Here is a 16,467-nt window from a genome sequence, read left to right as displayed (position 1 = left end):
GCGAGTATTTTTCAAAATTAGCCCAAAAAGATGGGCCAAATACGCAGATCTGTGCACTATGTGTAGAAGCATGAATATGTTTCAGCTGACTTTATAGTTGCATACATTCCAAGAGTTACCGGCTGTTTATTTTTAAATATAGATCATAATATTTACTCGTTTCCAACAAACTACCTAGCAAGTACTTTTCTAGCACACGTTTATCCACTTTTACAGCATAGAAAATATGTATACAATTTACTCTTACCGTATCTGAACTGGATTTAATGTTTTTCATACGAGATCGTTTTTATAGGTAGTCTTTGCAACGTGTCTAAAAACATCTTTCAATTCTATAACACACATATCCAGTCTTAAAACATATTTCAATTCTACAAAACCCAAACAAACAAACAAAATATTTTCTAGACATTATAATCGTAATTTTCATAAAGAAAGCTTTTGTTAATTCTTACAGTATACTGCCTATTCTATTCATTGAAAAATTTATGAAAATCCGTTTGAACTTTTGAATATTTTCATATTTATAACGTATTTATTCCCCTTATTCAATTCTAAGGGGAATAGAATGGTATGTTCTGTTATATATAGAGTATAGCTTAATGTAGTATTATAGGAGTAGTATTAAGACCACAATCATTCTGTTGATCCTTCAGCAATTATTGTGGTTTGTAATTGTTAATTAATCAAGTTGAACTAATTGTAGTGAATAACATTCTCGGTACAGATATGTGGCACTTACCGCTTTTTTAACAAACGAAACGAATCCATATCCTTTAGACTTTAGTGTCTGCGGATCTCTGACAACTCTGCAATCCCTGAAACATATAAAGCAATATTTAGTTTTTAACAATCTTTTAGATTACAAGCACTCTCAGTATAGTTTAAAAACTGATATGCCAAATACAAAATTATTGTTACTGTACATATAAAACTTATCTTATGCTGACATTATTTTAAACTACGTCTTATCAATCATCAGTGTACCGTATTTGACATATGTCTACATTAATTTGTTTAAACAATTCATTTGCTTTATTTCACTGGCCCATACCAAAACAGTAGTCCACCATTCTCTATTGGACTGAATAATTTAGCACTAGGCTATCCTTGTCAACTATCGTAAGATCAGTTTGGTCCAATTAAAAAGAACATATTTTTAAAGATAAGGAAAAAATTCCATTTAAAAACAGAAATATGTATATTATAAACCGTACAATATGTTTATATTAAGTGGAAAATCTAAGTAATTATTTTATATTTATATAGAACGCATACGTCCTATTAAGAGTTCCTGGACAGTTTGGACATACATTTTCTTAATGTTTGCCTAAGCTTTAAAACATGAAATGTAAATACTGAGGGAATAACTATCTCTTCAGCATATCTCTGACATAGTATTTTCGTAAAAAAATAAAGTATTAAACGTAAAGAGATTTAACACACACGAACTGGAGGCCACGTGTGGAAATACGATCTGAAAGCGAGATCTCTCCTACCTGTTACTGCGGCTGAGGTTACAGACGCTAAGACGGATTGCCGGACTTTTACAAAATAACTTTGGCGTCGGTGGCAATGGCTACAGAGATTGATGGCCAAAGTCCTCTACCTCCCTGGTCAACTAGGTTTAGAAGCCATGAAGCCTAAATTCAAAACGTTCCATGGAATAAATTGAGTTCTTTTACTTTAATCATTGGGTCCATATTGTACTGACAAGTTGACATATATTTTAGACAATTGCAGTATTTGCAGTGTTATTTGCCATATAAACACATATATCTGTCTGTTGACGTTTAAATACACTACACCTGTTTAAATTTAAATGTAGGATTTGAATACAAGGTATGATTTGAATAATAGAATTTAGTTTTGATCAATGTAACGATTTAGTAGCAATAATTCGTATTACACGAATTGCCCTCCTTAATGAATTAAGTCTTAATTTGTACATATATTTGTATGTTTATGAGTATATAAAACTCATAACACGTTTGGTCAAAATCGGCTCTCCAGTCGTTATACAACTTATTACATCTGTCGGTAGAAAAAGAAGTCAGTATAGCATGAATGTGTAAGCCATGTTATGTGGTTCTATAAAACAGAGTTAGCGGCGGGACATGTCTGTACATGCCGGACAGGAAGTGGGGTGGACGGGAGGGGGTGGTCCGCCATGCTGAGCCCGATAAATTCTTGCCCCACGCGATAACATCCGCGCAATTATCAATACAACGGGCCGATTGCTCGTCCCAGTTTTATTTCGAATTAATATATTGCCTCGATTGTTTTCCGTTTTGTGATTGTTTGCTTTGCTTCTGTGCCGGTCTTTGTTCTGTATTCATGTGGTTTTATTAAAGCAGGTACGAAATTACTTTTACGCGGTTTCAATTATTAGTACTGGGAGGTTAGTGTTATTTATCCCACTCTGTCAAGCAATACTAAAATTATCGAATACTGAAATTTTACGTTGGAGCTTAAAAACCAACAGTCTAAACCAACAGAGAAACATTTACCCAGTCCACAATAACCACAAACCAATGGCCATTCTAAAATAAAATTACCCACTTATTGTATTACTTATGCAAATGACTAAATAGATTATCGCAATAACGTTTGTCGGTAGTTGGCTAGAAGTAAAAATATGGAGGATTGTTCAGAAAGAATTTTATCCCTTCTACTAACCGTCGAAGTGTCACGTTTATGTTTACCGTTTACTTCATCGTCAATTAGAATACCGCCATCAATAAATATCTACGTGTACCTAACGAATTAAACTATAGAAAAGAGCATCTATTATTTCAAGAAGAGTAAGCTAAATTTAATAAAGTTTAATGGCTAAAGTTTTACCGACCACTTTTTTGATATGTTGTTCACTACTAAACGTGGTATTAATCAGACTAATCAAATCTGATATAGTTAAAAATGAATGTTTCAACAAATCTTGTATATAAATCACAAACTTACATTCTTAGCTGTAAGAAAATATACTTATTGAAAAATACCTCTTCTCTTAAAATTATGCATGTGCTTTAAAAAGCTGTTATAACCATCACACCTTGAAAAAGTTAGTCGAGTCAATTTCTGTTTGATTACATATATTTTACTAAATGTTGGGATGGTTAAAATTGTACGGTAATTATAGGAAAATAATATTGAAAGTAGGAAATATAGGAAAGTTTAATCGATAAGTTCACATTTACTTTCCTTCCTTGCATACAGTCCTGAAGGCAGTCATAAATAGATGTCATGTCCTTGCTGGGTGTGTAATGTTGAATCTAAATTATAAGGCATAGAACTGTTTGAAAGGCGATTTTGCGAGGGCGAGTGTAAACGTGGCAGACTGGGTTTGGATTTAGAAGTCAATGTAGGAATCATCCCTACAAAATACTTTATCCAATATATATCATTATTGTGTGTCCTAAATATAAAACAGTAAATGTTACTGATAATATATTTTATATTCAACTGTATTTAGACCAAATAAGGTAAATACAGGCATAGATTCATTATCTCTAATAAATTAATATAAGTTTTGAAAGTATGCTTGATTTTCTTCAATTTTAGTTGCTACAGTTTCGATGTGCAGTAGTACGTGCACCTTATAAGTGAGCAGACAATATTATAGGTTAAAAATAACGATTTAGTTACAAACTCGTTAAAACAACATACAACAAAATAACTATGACTCCTCGTAGAACGCATTAAAAATGAAATAAGCAGTTGTGGACTCGGAAGTAGATAATTGACGACATGTTGGACACATGTTAAACAAATTAGCAACAGTGGACTTTTCCAAACAACCGCACATAAAGTCACACATAGCACGCGAAATACATAAACCACACAATTACAGAGGAGTGAAGTCAGGCCCATTACAGTGACGGGGATATATCCGTGGCCGCGGGCCATGATAGGGCTGATACATTGCGGCTCATTCCATCCATCTGTCTCCATTTTTACATGGTTCTAACAAACAAACTAACCGCATTCGCTGTGGAACCGGTTCATAATATCGGTCGGCCAAAATCTTGTATTGGACGAGCAGGGAATAATGAAAACATGTACGAGGCTTATTAAATTATGGCCCACAATATTCAACCTCAAAATAACTAAAGCGGAAAGCGGTGTGCAATTCTTAAAAATTATTAAGTTTTAAATAGTTTTATATTGCTGTTCATTAGATGAAATTTTATCGAATTCGTCGTTCAACTATCCATAATTGAGTCCAACTTTAATGATTATAAGTTTAAAATAGAAACTATTTTCAACTCACTTTAATCAGTTATTTAATAATGTTCAACGTCAGTATTGCGCACTATACAAGGCTAAATAGTCCCCAGGAAGGCTCACTTCTCGCTGGTTTATACCTTCCTGTGGAACCCACAGTGGGTACAGCAAGAACCAATGTCTCACTTAAATCTGGGCAACCTTATGGTTGTCCAAGTGCGGCACATCACTAACCACAAATGTAGAGATTCTGGGGCTTAAGGGTAATTTGATATGTCTTATCTAATGCGGGTGATGACTATTGGAGTTGGTGGGGCTTGTTCCCGAAGAGTCTAGACATACGCGTGCCACCCCCTACCTGCTTTGACTGGAGACGCTGATACAGAGCTGGCTTCTCCTTATCCGTGACATGTACAACCATGATACATGACTTGAGATTAGTGCCCTAAACTTTTCCTCATCTATCTGGACACGAGGCGGCCCTCCACTCATCCTTAACCATCTAAAATATCCTGTCACTCCAGAAATAGCTCAAAGGTCCTTATAGGAACAGGTTTAATTTTCTAAACTTCTTGTCCTAAGAGAACGACAAAACATTCTAAAGAGCGTATGTCTTCTTGATTATTCATTGGGCGGTTTTGCTACAATTCTGCAAAGAAGACTTACCCATACAATATTAGTACAAGTGAAACTCAATATTAACTGAGATTTATATTTTAATAGAATTAAACACTAGAACATTGTTGGGATTAATAAGAATGTATTAGAGTGTCTGAGTAATGTATTTATTATATGCTGAGAAGTTATCTATTGGCCTACAATTATGGACGATGTAATAACTGTTTCGCTAACCAATGATAGTCCTGGCCAGGCTAAAAGATTCACCCAATCGAACATGTATATGTCAAAACAATGCCTTTAAAAAGAAAAATATTGACGTCTTTTTCGTCCCTCGGAACATGAGTACGCATACCATGGTTGTCATAAGGTTGCACACTGATAGAAAAGTCAAGTATAGTTACATTTATTATCTCTAATTACACGATTAAAAACGTAATCAGCGAACATTAAAAAAGTACTGATACTTTAAAATGAGGAAAATTATTTCTCTTGAGAAATAAGAAATGTCAGGGAAGTAGTGAAATGGGACGATAATGTAAAATAAAAGGTTTTATTAACATGAGTTTAATAAAATTACTTAAAAGGTCTCCACAAAAGCCTGTGTAGTATAAAAAAGTAAAAAAACACGATTACGCGCACAAGACCTGTAAATGCCACGCACATACACGTGGATTGTTGCCATCTCCAATTACTGTCCGGTTCATTACAGCTTTACCCGTACATTACGTGATTACACAGAGGCGGCTGATACTGGTTTGTACCAGATTTATCCGCCATTTACAGCATTCCTGACACTCCCCGTGTGAAAGTGAGATTTTCCCGGAATCAGAACTGTTCCAACTCGTTTTATTATACTATTTAAAAAGCAACAAATAAAATAATTGCACATTGTAATTCAGAAAACTAATTTGAGTACTTTTGACTAAATTGAATGTGATGAAGTATGTTTCACAGTTGCATTTCTTTTAATGTATTCATTACCAATTTACATTAATACTTCTTGTGTTTTGAAAAAATATTAAAACGAGTATTCTATTTATCTATCATTACATTGTAATGTATATAATATATACTCGTATTTTATTATTATCTTAGTTGTAACTAGCAATAATTTATATATGATTTCGAACTCTTAAATCTATATAACAATTCACAACATGCAATTTATAATAAATGAATCGACCATTACTAAAAAAAGTGTGAGTAACATTTCGGACAAAACCCGGATGATTCAATAATTGTAGAAACGGTGAATATCTACTAAATCCTAAATAGATCACAATGTAATTAATGGCCATGAATAGAGTTGGATACATGTCAAGTTACAGTACGAATATGACACTCGCTGATGGTTCCTATGGTGACGTAGCTGATGATGTATTCGGGATTTACATTTCAGCAATCTTTCCTTTCGGGAATCTGACGATTGCTATTTTGATCGGTCGAGTGAAATAATTCGTACAGTGATTCCAAGACGTAAGATACTTCGGCTGTCATATGTAAGACATTTAACGATAAACTCAAGATACTGTACTCAAGTTTTCTTTGTTTCTGTAAGGTTAATTATTGATAACATATGGTAAATTTTGGCTTAAACTACATTGTATATTTAATCTTGTATATATATTTAATGATATCCCAGAAATTAATAAAAGTAAGTTGTATGCAGGAAAAATGTTTGACTGCGGTGGAGTTAATATTTTTCATCATAAATTTCACCAATACCCATGATGGAGGCCTTTAAGAATCACATAGCTTATCGAAGGTTTATTATGATACACATACTGGGGGAGACAAACCTTTTCCAGGTTATAAAAGAAAAAATCTGGATGTATTATAGAACTTTATGAATGCCTTTAGACTTTATCACAAAATTACGGTCTTCCACGAGTTGCTACAAGCCTCGTAGCAAAAACCATTAAGAATAAAATGAATATGGGTCTAATAATTCTTCCATACAATATCAAAAATGTTTACGTTAGGTTCTCGATATACGACATTCCGCACTTCGATCATTGATAAGAGTGAACTTGATCATCAATAAGAGTGATCCTTCATCAAGTTGCAATTGTCCAGAAGATTAAAAATGATAAAATTCTCCACAATGATCAATAGCAACACGTGGTTATCCACATCGGCTGTCCACATACTTGGGAGTCTAGTTGTAAAAATTATTACCAACGGTATCCTTTTTAACAAGTTGACTGCGACAAATTCTTTATGGGACAACATCCATTCCGAGCCGATCTCACTCTGTATAAGGCCGCAGAGAAGGTGTTAATGATATGAACTTTTAGCAACAGTCCTTATAGTATAGAGTATAGGATTTATAGAAAAAAACTTTTATATCAAGTTCTTGGATTTGTCAAATTTATGGACGGCGAAGTAACACAAATAGAGGTTGAGATTCAAATTTTGCAACATTGGTTTTCTAGGTAACATACGTACATAAATCCAAAGCAAAACGTAAGTAAAAATTATTGTGCTAATACATTTTATTTTTATTAATGTTTAATTCGCAACACACAAAATCTGGAACGTCGAATTAAATAAAAATAAAAAAAACAAGGTCCTAGTACTGAAATGTATATAACCAGCTGAATTAAGAATTTTATTATACATACATTTATTTATATCTATCTATATATTCTCGACCTTTTGTTATACAAATTTTCATACAAAACATAAACGTAATCGTGAGCACTGTGATCTATTGACAGACCATATCAGTGAATAGTTTAATGTCTCCTTTTTTGTGGTGGCGTCTTTTCAAATAGACGTCGAACAACGTCAACAGTGTGTCGTCCTCAGTAAACACTGACCGTTGGCGTTGATATTTTTATCTCTGTTCAACCATTTATTTGATGTCAGCGCTGCTGTGATGGTGCTAAAATGATCTTCCAATTTGAAAAAAATAAACTACGCATATCTTAGAACGAAGATAATTAATTAACTTAATTATCAATAATAACGTCTATATATTTTACAATGGGATTTCAACTTTTATCCATAAACGACAAATATTGCACTAACGGAAAACATTAGGTGTCCTAAGATTATTCTCACTTTAAGTAGCCTAGCTGATAGTTTCAAAAATGTCATATCCATATGTTTGTTTGTTCACACTATATCACGAGAATTAACTGATCTATAGAATTTTGAAAAATCACAATATATCAAAGTCTGTTCGTCCATACTATATCACGAGAATTAACTGACCTATAGAATAAAGAAATCAAAATACGTACAAGTAATCAAAATGGTTATTATGATTGTTCAAAGTAGTGATTAAATTAAGAAAAGCCAATATAAGCTTCACATTTACCATTTCAATTATATTAAATTTTAACACGTGATATAATAATACATGAAGCCTAATGAAATAATCTAGAGACTTGATATTTTGCATGTAACCTCAAAGAATCCTGTAACGCGACACGTGATGTCACGTGATCCCGTCATGTGATAAAGTAATTTATTATAAAAGCTTGTATATAAGTGTTTTATATATGAATTAATAAAGTAAGCATTTACAAATTAAGACCTGCCACTAGTAAATAGCCAAAACTATTCAGTATTACGACTGGGTAGCAAAGGAATTTACTTAAACATTGTCTGGAGTATCCATACTTAATTATATCAAACAATAATTAATTACTTTGCAATATTTTATGAAATATTACATGATAAGTGCATTGTGCTGTGTGTGTTACCTATTCATAACGACTTTTTTCAGAAATAAATGCTTAAGTCTTGAAGAAGTGTAACAATTCAATGAGTTGTTGTATACTTAATTACGAAGTTCCAGTCAGCTTTTATATATTTACTGTAACGTTTAAATTACATCTTTTACGGACAAGGTACAATTATAAAAATGTTTACCCACATTTCTTCAATAAATAAAAATTATTTTCAATACATGTGTGATCATTTTTGTTTAAGAATCATGTACACACTACGTATTAGTAAAAAATATGTACAGAAATTATAGATAATTGATTATAATAGTTATAACTCAAATATTCAACATAAAGTATCGCTAATTCTTATGTATAAAAATCCACATTACAAAAAACCGGTTATAATATAATTTGATTGCATTTAGAAGTAGAATTGGAAATTCTCTCTATACACAGATACAAATATTAATAATTGAATATCGTTTTGAATAAAAAGTATATTGAAGAGTGTTAGGTTACAATACACAACAGTGACTGAGTACACACGGCCAAGTAGCTGTCAACAGACTGGTCAATAAGGCACTTTGCTCTGTGTAAACATCGGCTGGCCAGTTTACTTTCCATCGATACAATATGTCCAACCACTTTATCAATTTCCTTCGATTAATCTCATACTCTTTGAGAATCGAAAATGGTTAAATAAATAGCGCTGTAGTATCATTTCAAACAAATCTTTTTTATATATTAGAACACATTTTATGCCAAATGTAAATGAAATTTTAAACGATGTAAACAAAATCTTTACAGAATATTTTTATGGAGGTGTGGTTTACGCAAATCTTTATAATTTACAAATGGTGAAATCGAACCAAATTAATAATTATCTGGATTAAAAATTATGTACATCACATTTAAAAATTCTGGAAAGATACGTATAAATTACTCTTATACCTACGTTGTATGGTCTATCAAATTGAAAATCTCATCCTATTGTTAAATCAGATGTTTTTGACCGTATAGGTTGAAGATTATAAAAGTATTAAACAAACACGTTTGAATAAGTTAAATTTGGAGAAACATGTCTTGATAAGAAAGAGGCGAACATACACAAATTATGTTTGATTACATTATTACCTCGGCCTCATGTTTTGCTTAGTAAATATACGTACTATGTATACGTACATACAAAAGCACACACATATTTTCAGGAATAAATTTCTGCATCAATAAATTATTACGGAAAGTGTTTCAATTAATTCAAAGAAATTTAAATCGAATTTAAAAATTGTATTAGCTAGTAAAATAATTAGTAAATTTTTAATTATAAAAGGAAATAGTAATAAAAATTAATTACCATAAGCGTTGATGGCCATTAAAGTAAAAGTAAAAACAATTGTTCAACAATATTTTAGTTTTAGTTAGATAAGTTTAGTTTTATTACAATAATTAAAATTTGTAGATGCCATTAAGCTGCTGAGGTAACACGTCATTGACATCGTGAAGACCATTAGGACCAAGTCTCCTGGAGACGGCTTTGATGTGGAGCCGCCGTTCATTAAAATGCTTGTTAAGGAGTTGCTACAACAGGCAGCCAATTGCTTCAAGGGCGTATTATCCTTTAAACTGATTATCCTTCCTTGTTACAGCACGTCTTTTGCTGCTTCGGAATTTACAATTCTTATAATATGTATGGTATAATTATTGGTAGACTCATCAACGTGCTAACAACGTTGTTTATTACAAATTGTTATAAAAAATAATTAATTAAAAAAATAATATAAACCAGTTTGTCTTACTGTTAAGTTTAGTTGCCATACTGCATTATTATAGTATTGAAGTGTAATGATGGGGTTTAAAAAATATATAGTACATATTTTGAAACAAATCAAACTTTAAAAAGATCATTTGATTGTTACCATTTGTTTTATTTTACTTTAGTAAAATACGAAACGAATCTTTTTTTAATACGTACTACATTTGCATGTAAACTTACAGACTAAGAAGTATTCAATAAAAAAAAGAAAATATATATTTATGTTACAAAGTTTTACGACTCCTCAAAGTATTAATCATATGATTAAGCCACTGGAGTGGGGCCGCCTAGCAAAGTCACATTGTTTTGACTCTTCGCTCACGGGACTCCAGTGGATACGGCGCCTAATAGGCGGGATTCGGCCTTTAGAGGAGTCTAGGCATAATCCCTCGGATAGTAGCTTCGCACCACCGGCCGCTCGACCGAGTGTATGAACCAAATATCTGAACCTGTGGTTCCTCTCGTACTGAGCAGAATTACTATTGCAACGACTCGTCATCAGTAGGGTAAAACTAACCTGTCTCACGACTGTCTAAACGCACTCTAAACATTAGTTTATATATATATATATATATATATATATATATATATATATATATATATATCACATGCAAAGCCTACGAAATTGGGTGGAAAACCGCGGGTACCCGCAATTGGAATCCAAAAGCAGTGCACCAGATACTAACTGGAATTATTGAAGTACAAAAACTCGTAGAAGGACATTGCGTCAAGCACTTCGACAAAACGCCTGTGAACTTTTCAGCTCAAGGTAAAAAAGTCCTAATGAAACATAGTTAATTTTACGTGTCAAAATGAAAACATATCCCTCTCACATTACCTTAAGTGGAAAAGGAACTCTAGGTAAAGTCGTGAGCTTCAGGATCACGGTAAAGAAAAGAGAAATACATAGGTCAGGATACTTAGAGTAGCGGTCTTTCGGGATTGTTAGGATGGTATCTAAAATGAAGCTTACAATTGAAACTCTTGTTACCCTGTGTGACAATGGAGATGAAGCCGCTGTTAAGAGATATTATCTAGCAATATGTTAACTATAAATTATTACTGAGTCTTACAAGAGAAATTCCATACTATACAACATTGATCTAACATTAAATTACGAATCCCCCTACTATTAGTGGTGAAAGATCTACAGAACTTGACCATAAAATATTTGAGAGGATGGAAACTAAGTTTATCTTCTTTGCAATAATCTTCTTTTCTTATTTTACCTCTTCAAACATTTTTCTCGACCACATAAATCCTCTTATACTTGTTAATTATTCTTTCCCATTTAAAGTGCTGTTTTATTGGCAGCCCGAATTCACTAAAAGTTGCGGAGCAATTTTCGAGGAGCTTAAAACTTTGTTCCTTGTTAGAAATAATTAAGAGTTATAAGTAAGTGTCGTCGCGGAACCATGAAATTGAAAATGTTAGGTATTAATCCTAATTGTGGGACGTTCCTTTCAACTTCGATGGTTACTTCTTGGTACTGATTTCATATACTTATAAATGGAAACGGATCGGATTTATTGCCTTATTCTTTTCTGCTAGCCTAAAATAGATTTATGAATAAAATTATTTTAATTCACCTATATTTAAACATATATTCGCTCATATATTGAAAAATGTATATATAATACAATATGGAAGTAAAACTACATATGTACATTCATCACTTACTTTTAACTACAAGGTAGGAGTACGCGACACTCTGTGGCTTATTTCATTAAACTAAAATTGTTACTATGTCATAAAATTCCATACGATTGTATTATTTTGATTAAACATTTATTTACTTTTCAAGTTTCACGCTACCCGTAACATCAAAGTAAACATGTTTGCTAACGCTAGGCCAAATCCTTTGAAGTGCATGGACTATTATGAAACTTTACGTTTCTTATATAAAATTAAAGGTTAATGCAAAATTTTGAAGTTTATTAGCTATTTTTCTCGAGATATCGAACAGAAAAACGGACAGAGAGACAGAAATGAGATTTTTACAACAGCTTGAGTAATTAGGCTTCTTTAACGCTCAGCCAGTAATTATCAATAAGATTTATATGAAAAACAATATATAAACAATATAACTCCCAAGTTCCCAACGTATACGATTTCCTCCTATGAACATTAAATTTTAAAGTGATCTTCACTGTGAATGATTCAGGAGCTGCAGGTTCGTCTCAACAATCGGCTTACGCGTCAATAGCAACGGGTGGGTACATTTATAAAGAGGCAATATCAATAACAGTGCCGGTAAGGTCTGGAAAACCTTCACTGTCACGAAAGATATGAAGGCGACACATTTTAGATATTTATCCTTATAAAATAATACCTCTAGTCAGGATGAATAATGTAAAAGATTTGTCACTCAGATAATAAAGCATCTTAGTTTTGTAAAGCCTACAAGCTGGGACTGGAGTAAAATTTAATTTTTATCACGGATCTGAAACGTGACATTGTATGAGTGAATTTACGAGGATTTACGCGTATTAGGTAGCTTGTACAATAAAGGATATCTTTTAAATTAGATAATAATTAAGGTATGTGAGGATCACAGAAAGATGACACAACATTTTTAATGCGTAACTTCAGAGCATTTGAAGTCTATCTGATGCTGTATCTATATGGAAAATACAACGCTAATGATTTTATTGGTATCCAACTTTAAACACTAAGATTATAGAGATGTAAGTAACCATTGTAGGATAGTACATTCTTTTCCAAGTAACTAGTACTTTGCTAGCCTGGACATGAGGGAGTGTGTAGCCCCCTGCCTGTTTTGACTGGAAAGCTGAAATTAGGTACAGACGAATACATGAACGAAATGTGTAAATCTTGACTTAATAATACATGTTGGTTATTTCACTTCATTTAAATAAAAACATCTTTCCTTGCAGTCAAAAGTACTAAATTTCATGTAGTTTTAAATTTGAGTTTGCGGTGGGGAAGGAAAAGTTTGTCGTATATTTTGACATTTTTCAGTATTTTTTAAATTTTCTAACAGAGGCACATGTACAGTTAAAGTCCATAATAATACTATTTATTACCTTTGAAAAGGTTCATTTCATAGATAATTTTGAAATGAATTTTGGTCAAGAATTTGATCCAAATGAATTCATGACCTACAATAGGATACTAGAAAACGGCAGAGTTGCCTGTTCAGTTGGCATTCTCTTACATATGACTTCACATAACATGTAACAGTGGTCCCAGAAACTTGCATTATGTTACAAACTTGTTCCTTACAGTTTACCAGTATATTTCTCGGCAAAGGCAAACCCTATACGACACGCTTTTCACTTCTCCTTACTGTAATATGTCTGCAAATATTTCCTATGTCTAGTCCAACAATGAGAAAAAAATATAGGATACTTTTACATTGGAGAAAGGTAAGCAACTACTTGTTTAAAAGAGTATTCCACACATATAATTCCACGGATAATAAGTAATAAATTTGGACTCTCCATAGAAACCCCATCTCAAAAATTCATCGAAAGCAGAATCCATCCATGGAATTAAGATTATAATATGTGAACTGTACCAGTTCAGACGTTTTCCATATAGGCTACCTGAAGACATGTTTCTCAAGTATATTGTAAATAGATAATTACTATCACGATAACAGAATTCCGCCTAAATGTAGCAATGATAAAGTGAACCATACTGTTGATCACCTAATCAAAGTGTAAAGGAGGAATATGAACATGGTGCAACGTGGCACGAGCGATTATGTCTACCTCTTGAAAACCTTAGAGCCATGGTCTCACGAAAGATGGCTGAATCATTAGTGAAGGTTTGTAGAAAAGAGAGTTGGCTAAATCTTGAAATTATGGTACAAACCGAACAATTGTCATCGACTACAAACCAAGAACGTGATTAGTCGTTTAGGCAAGACTGGTTCGTATCAAAACAGAATCTGCCCTTGCTCAGACCCAAAAATGTTGAAGGTCTTAAATTGCTTAAATTACTTAAAGTTTCTTATGATTATATATCAAAAGAACAATATGTAAACAGTGGTGGAAGCTTCTAACAACCATAGCAGTTATAACAGATAATTGTAAATGATTAGTGGATCTCCCGATTAAACGGATTCATAAATCTAGTTGTACTAAGTCTATAGATGTAAACTGCAAGATGTGAATAGATTTCATTCAAAGTTATAATCTAAATTCTATGTTAATATGGGTGGATAGAATGAACAAAGGAAGCAAAATACGTATGTTTGAATGCTGGTTGAAACTTAAAATGCATTCATGTAAGATGTTTTTAGGACCTTTAAATGTTAGAAAAACTTATATCGAATGTAATAGTTTCTCTTTTCGTCTTTGCAACAGACGTTTACCATAAGAATAAACAGTGTATCCTCTTCTGTCAACACAGACTACTCGGGGCGTACTTTTCTCTTTCAGACATTGACCATGAATATAAACAATGTATACTCCTCTGCCAACACAGACTAGACGTGGCGTACTTTTCTCTTTCAAACATTGACCATGAATATAAACAATGTATACTCCTCTGCCAACACAGACTAGTCGTGGCGTACTTTTTTCTTTCAGACATTGACCATGAATACAAACAGTGTGTAGTCCTCTGCCAACACAGACTAGTCGTGGCGTACTTTTCTCTTTTAGAAATTGACCATGAACATAAACAGTTTGTCGTCCTCTGTCAAAACTAACTCGTCGCGGCGTACTTTTTTCTTTGAGAGATTGACTATTAACTTAAATAGGGTGTAGTCCTGAGCAACACTGACTCGGCCCGGTATACTTTTCTGTTACAAACACATTGACCATGAACATGAACCGAGTGTCGTCGTCTATCAACAGTAAGTCGTCGCGGCGTACTTCTCTGTTTGGGAGATTGACAATTATCTTAAATAGGGTTTAGTCCTCTGCCAACGCTGACTCGTACGACGTACTTTTCTCTTTCAGACATGGAGCGGGAACATAAACAGTGTATCGTCCTCTGTCAACACTGACCCATCGCGATGTACTTTTCTCTTTCAGGCATTTCACCTTATTTTGCTTTTATAGTAGATCAAAGGGAATGAATTACTCTATTTTAGAAACTTCCTGAGCAGCATTTAATTCAAAATAAATAATTACGGTTTCATTAATTAAAATTTATCAATTCCGTGTTACGATAAGATGTATTTATTTTTTACAAAAAATTATAAAAATGTAGTATTTAAACTTCTTTTAAAATTTATGTATTGAATTATTGTAACAATAAATTGTTTGGTTTTAATGCATTTTTCATGTGAAATATTAAATTGTGGTTGTAATTGTAGAAGTTCAAAAATAACAACGTGAATTAGGATGAGTGTAAAAACATGTTTTAATTTTAAGGTTAATTGTTACATTAATTATACCATTATTCAACTCAGATTTACTTCCTATGTTCATAACTGTTATCTTTTCAAATCACCCATCGCCAATAATAACTTCCAAACAAACATTTACTGGAATAATTGAGATAATACAAAAGTTACGTGTTGAGAACGAACCGCACGCTCCCCGCAGACAGCAGAGTTGTATCTTGTAGGTCACACAAACTGTAGAGCTGTTGTGATGCGGTCTGGGAGGCCAAGCAAACACATGACAATACAATAACTACTAACACGTGTTTCTAACATAGTTATTGGCAGTAGTTACTCTCCAACTGTGCAACTATTTACGAAAGTAATTGAGCCAACTATTAACTACGCTGACTGATGATTCAGCATAAGTATTCAAACTGAAACTTTGTTGAACTTCCATGTAAAACTAGTGTGAAAAGAGTGGTTTGTTCAAAATTTACGAAAGCAAAGTTTGTTCTAATTTAAATAACAAAATAAATGCAGAGAAGAACACAGCCAGCTCCGACATGTTAGTAATGTTGAAGTGGACGAATGAATCCGGTTAAACCCAGCATTAAACGCCCCCGTTTAATCACATAATGTACTGTTTAAGCTGTAATGAACCAGATAGTAATTGGAGAAGGCAACAATCCTTGCAAATTAGCCCGATGTTCGCAGCATTCACTCATTTGTCGCTAAGCCCGAAGCTGTTGGATGGTTTTAACCATTTTCGAAATGGTTGAAATAACTATCCATTGGTTAAATGTCATAAACAGGTACACTATTTA

General features: G+C 33.0%; 1 protein-coding gene across 4 annotated transcripts in view; it reads right to left on the bottom strand.

Annotated features, from left to right (window-relative positions):
• LOC124352764 (nucleolysin TIAR-like) overlaps positions 1 to 16,467 on the bottom strand; it is a 975,428-nt gene that overhangs the window by 194,981 nt on the left and 763,980 nt on the right. For all 4 annotated transcript variants that reach the window (XM_046802423.1, XM_046802425.1, XM_046802426.1 and 1 more), the window contains one exon: positions 743 to 818. In XM_046802423.1, coding sequence (XP_046658379.1) covers positions 743 to 818 — 76 coding nt within the window. The remainder of the gene's footprint in view (positions 1 to 742; positions 819 to 16,467) is intronic.

Source organism: Homalodisca vitripennis, chromosome 1 (genome assembly GCF_021130785.1).
Source record: "Homalodisca vitripennis isolate AUS2020 chromosome 1, UT_GWSS_2.1, whole genome shotgun sequence".
Lineage (NCBI taxonomy): Eukaryota > Metazoa > Arthropoda > Insecta > Hemiptera > Cicadellidae > Homalodisca > Homalodisca vitripennis.
This window is presented reverse-complemented; position numbering and strand designations above follow the sequence as displayed.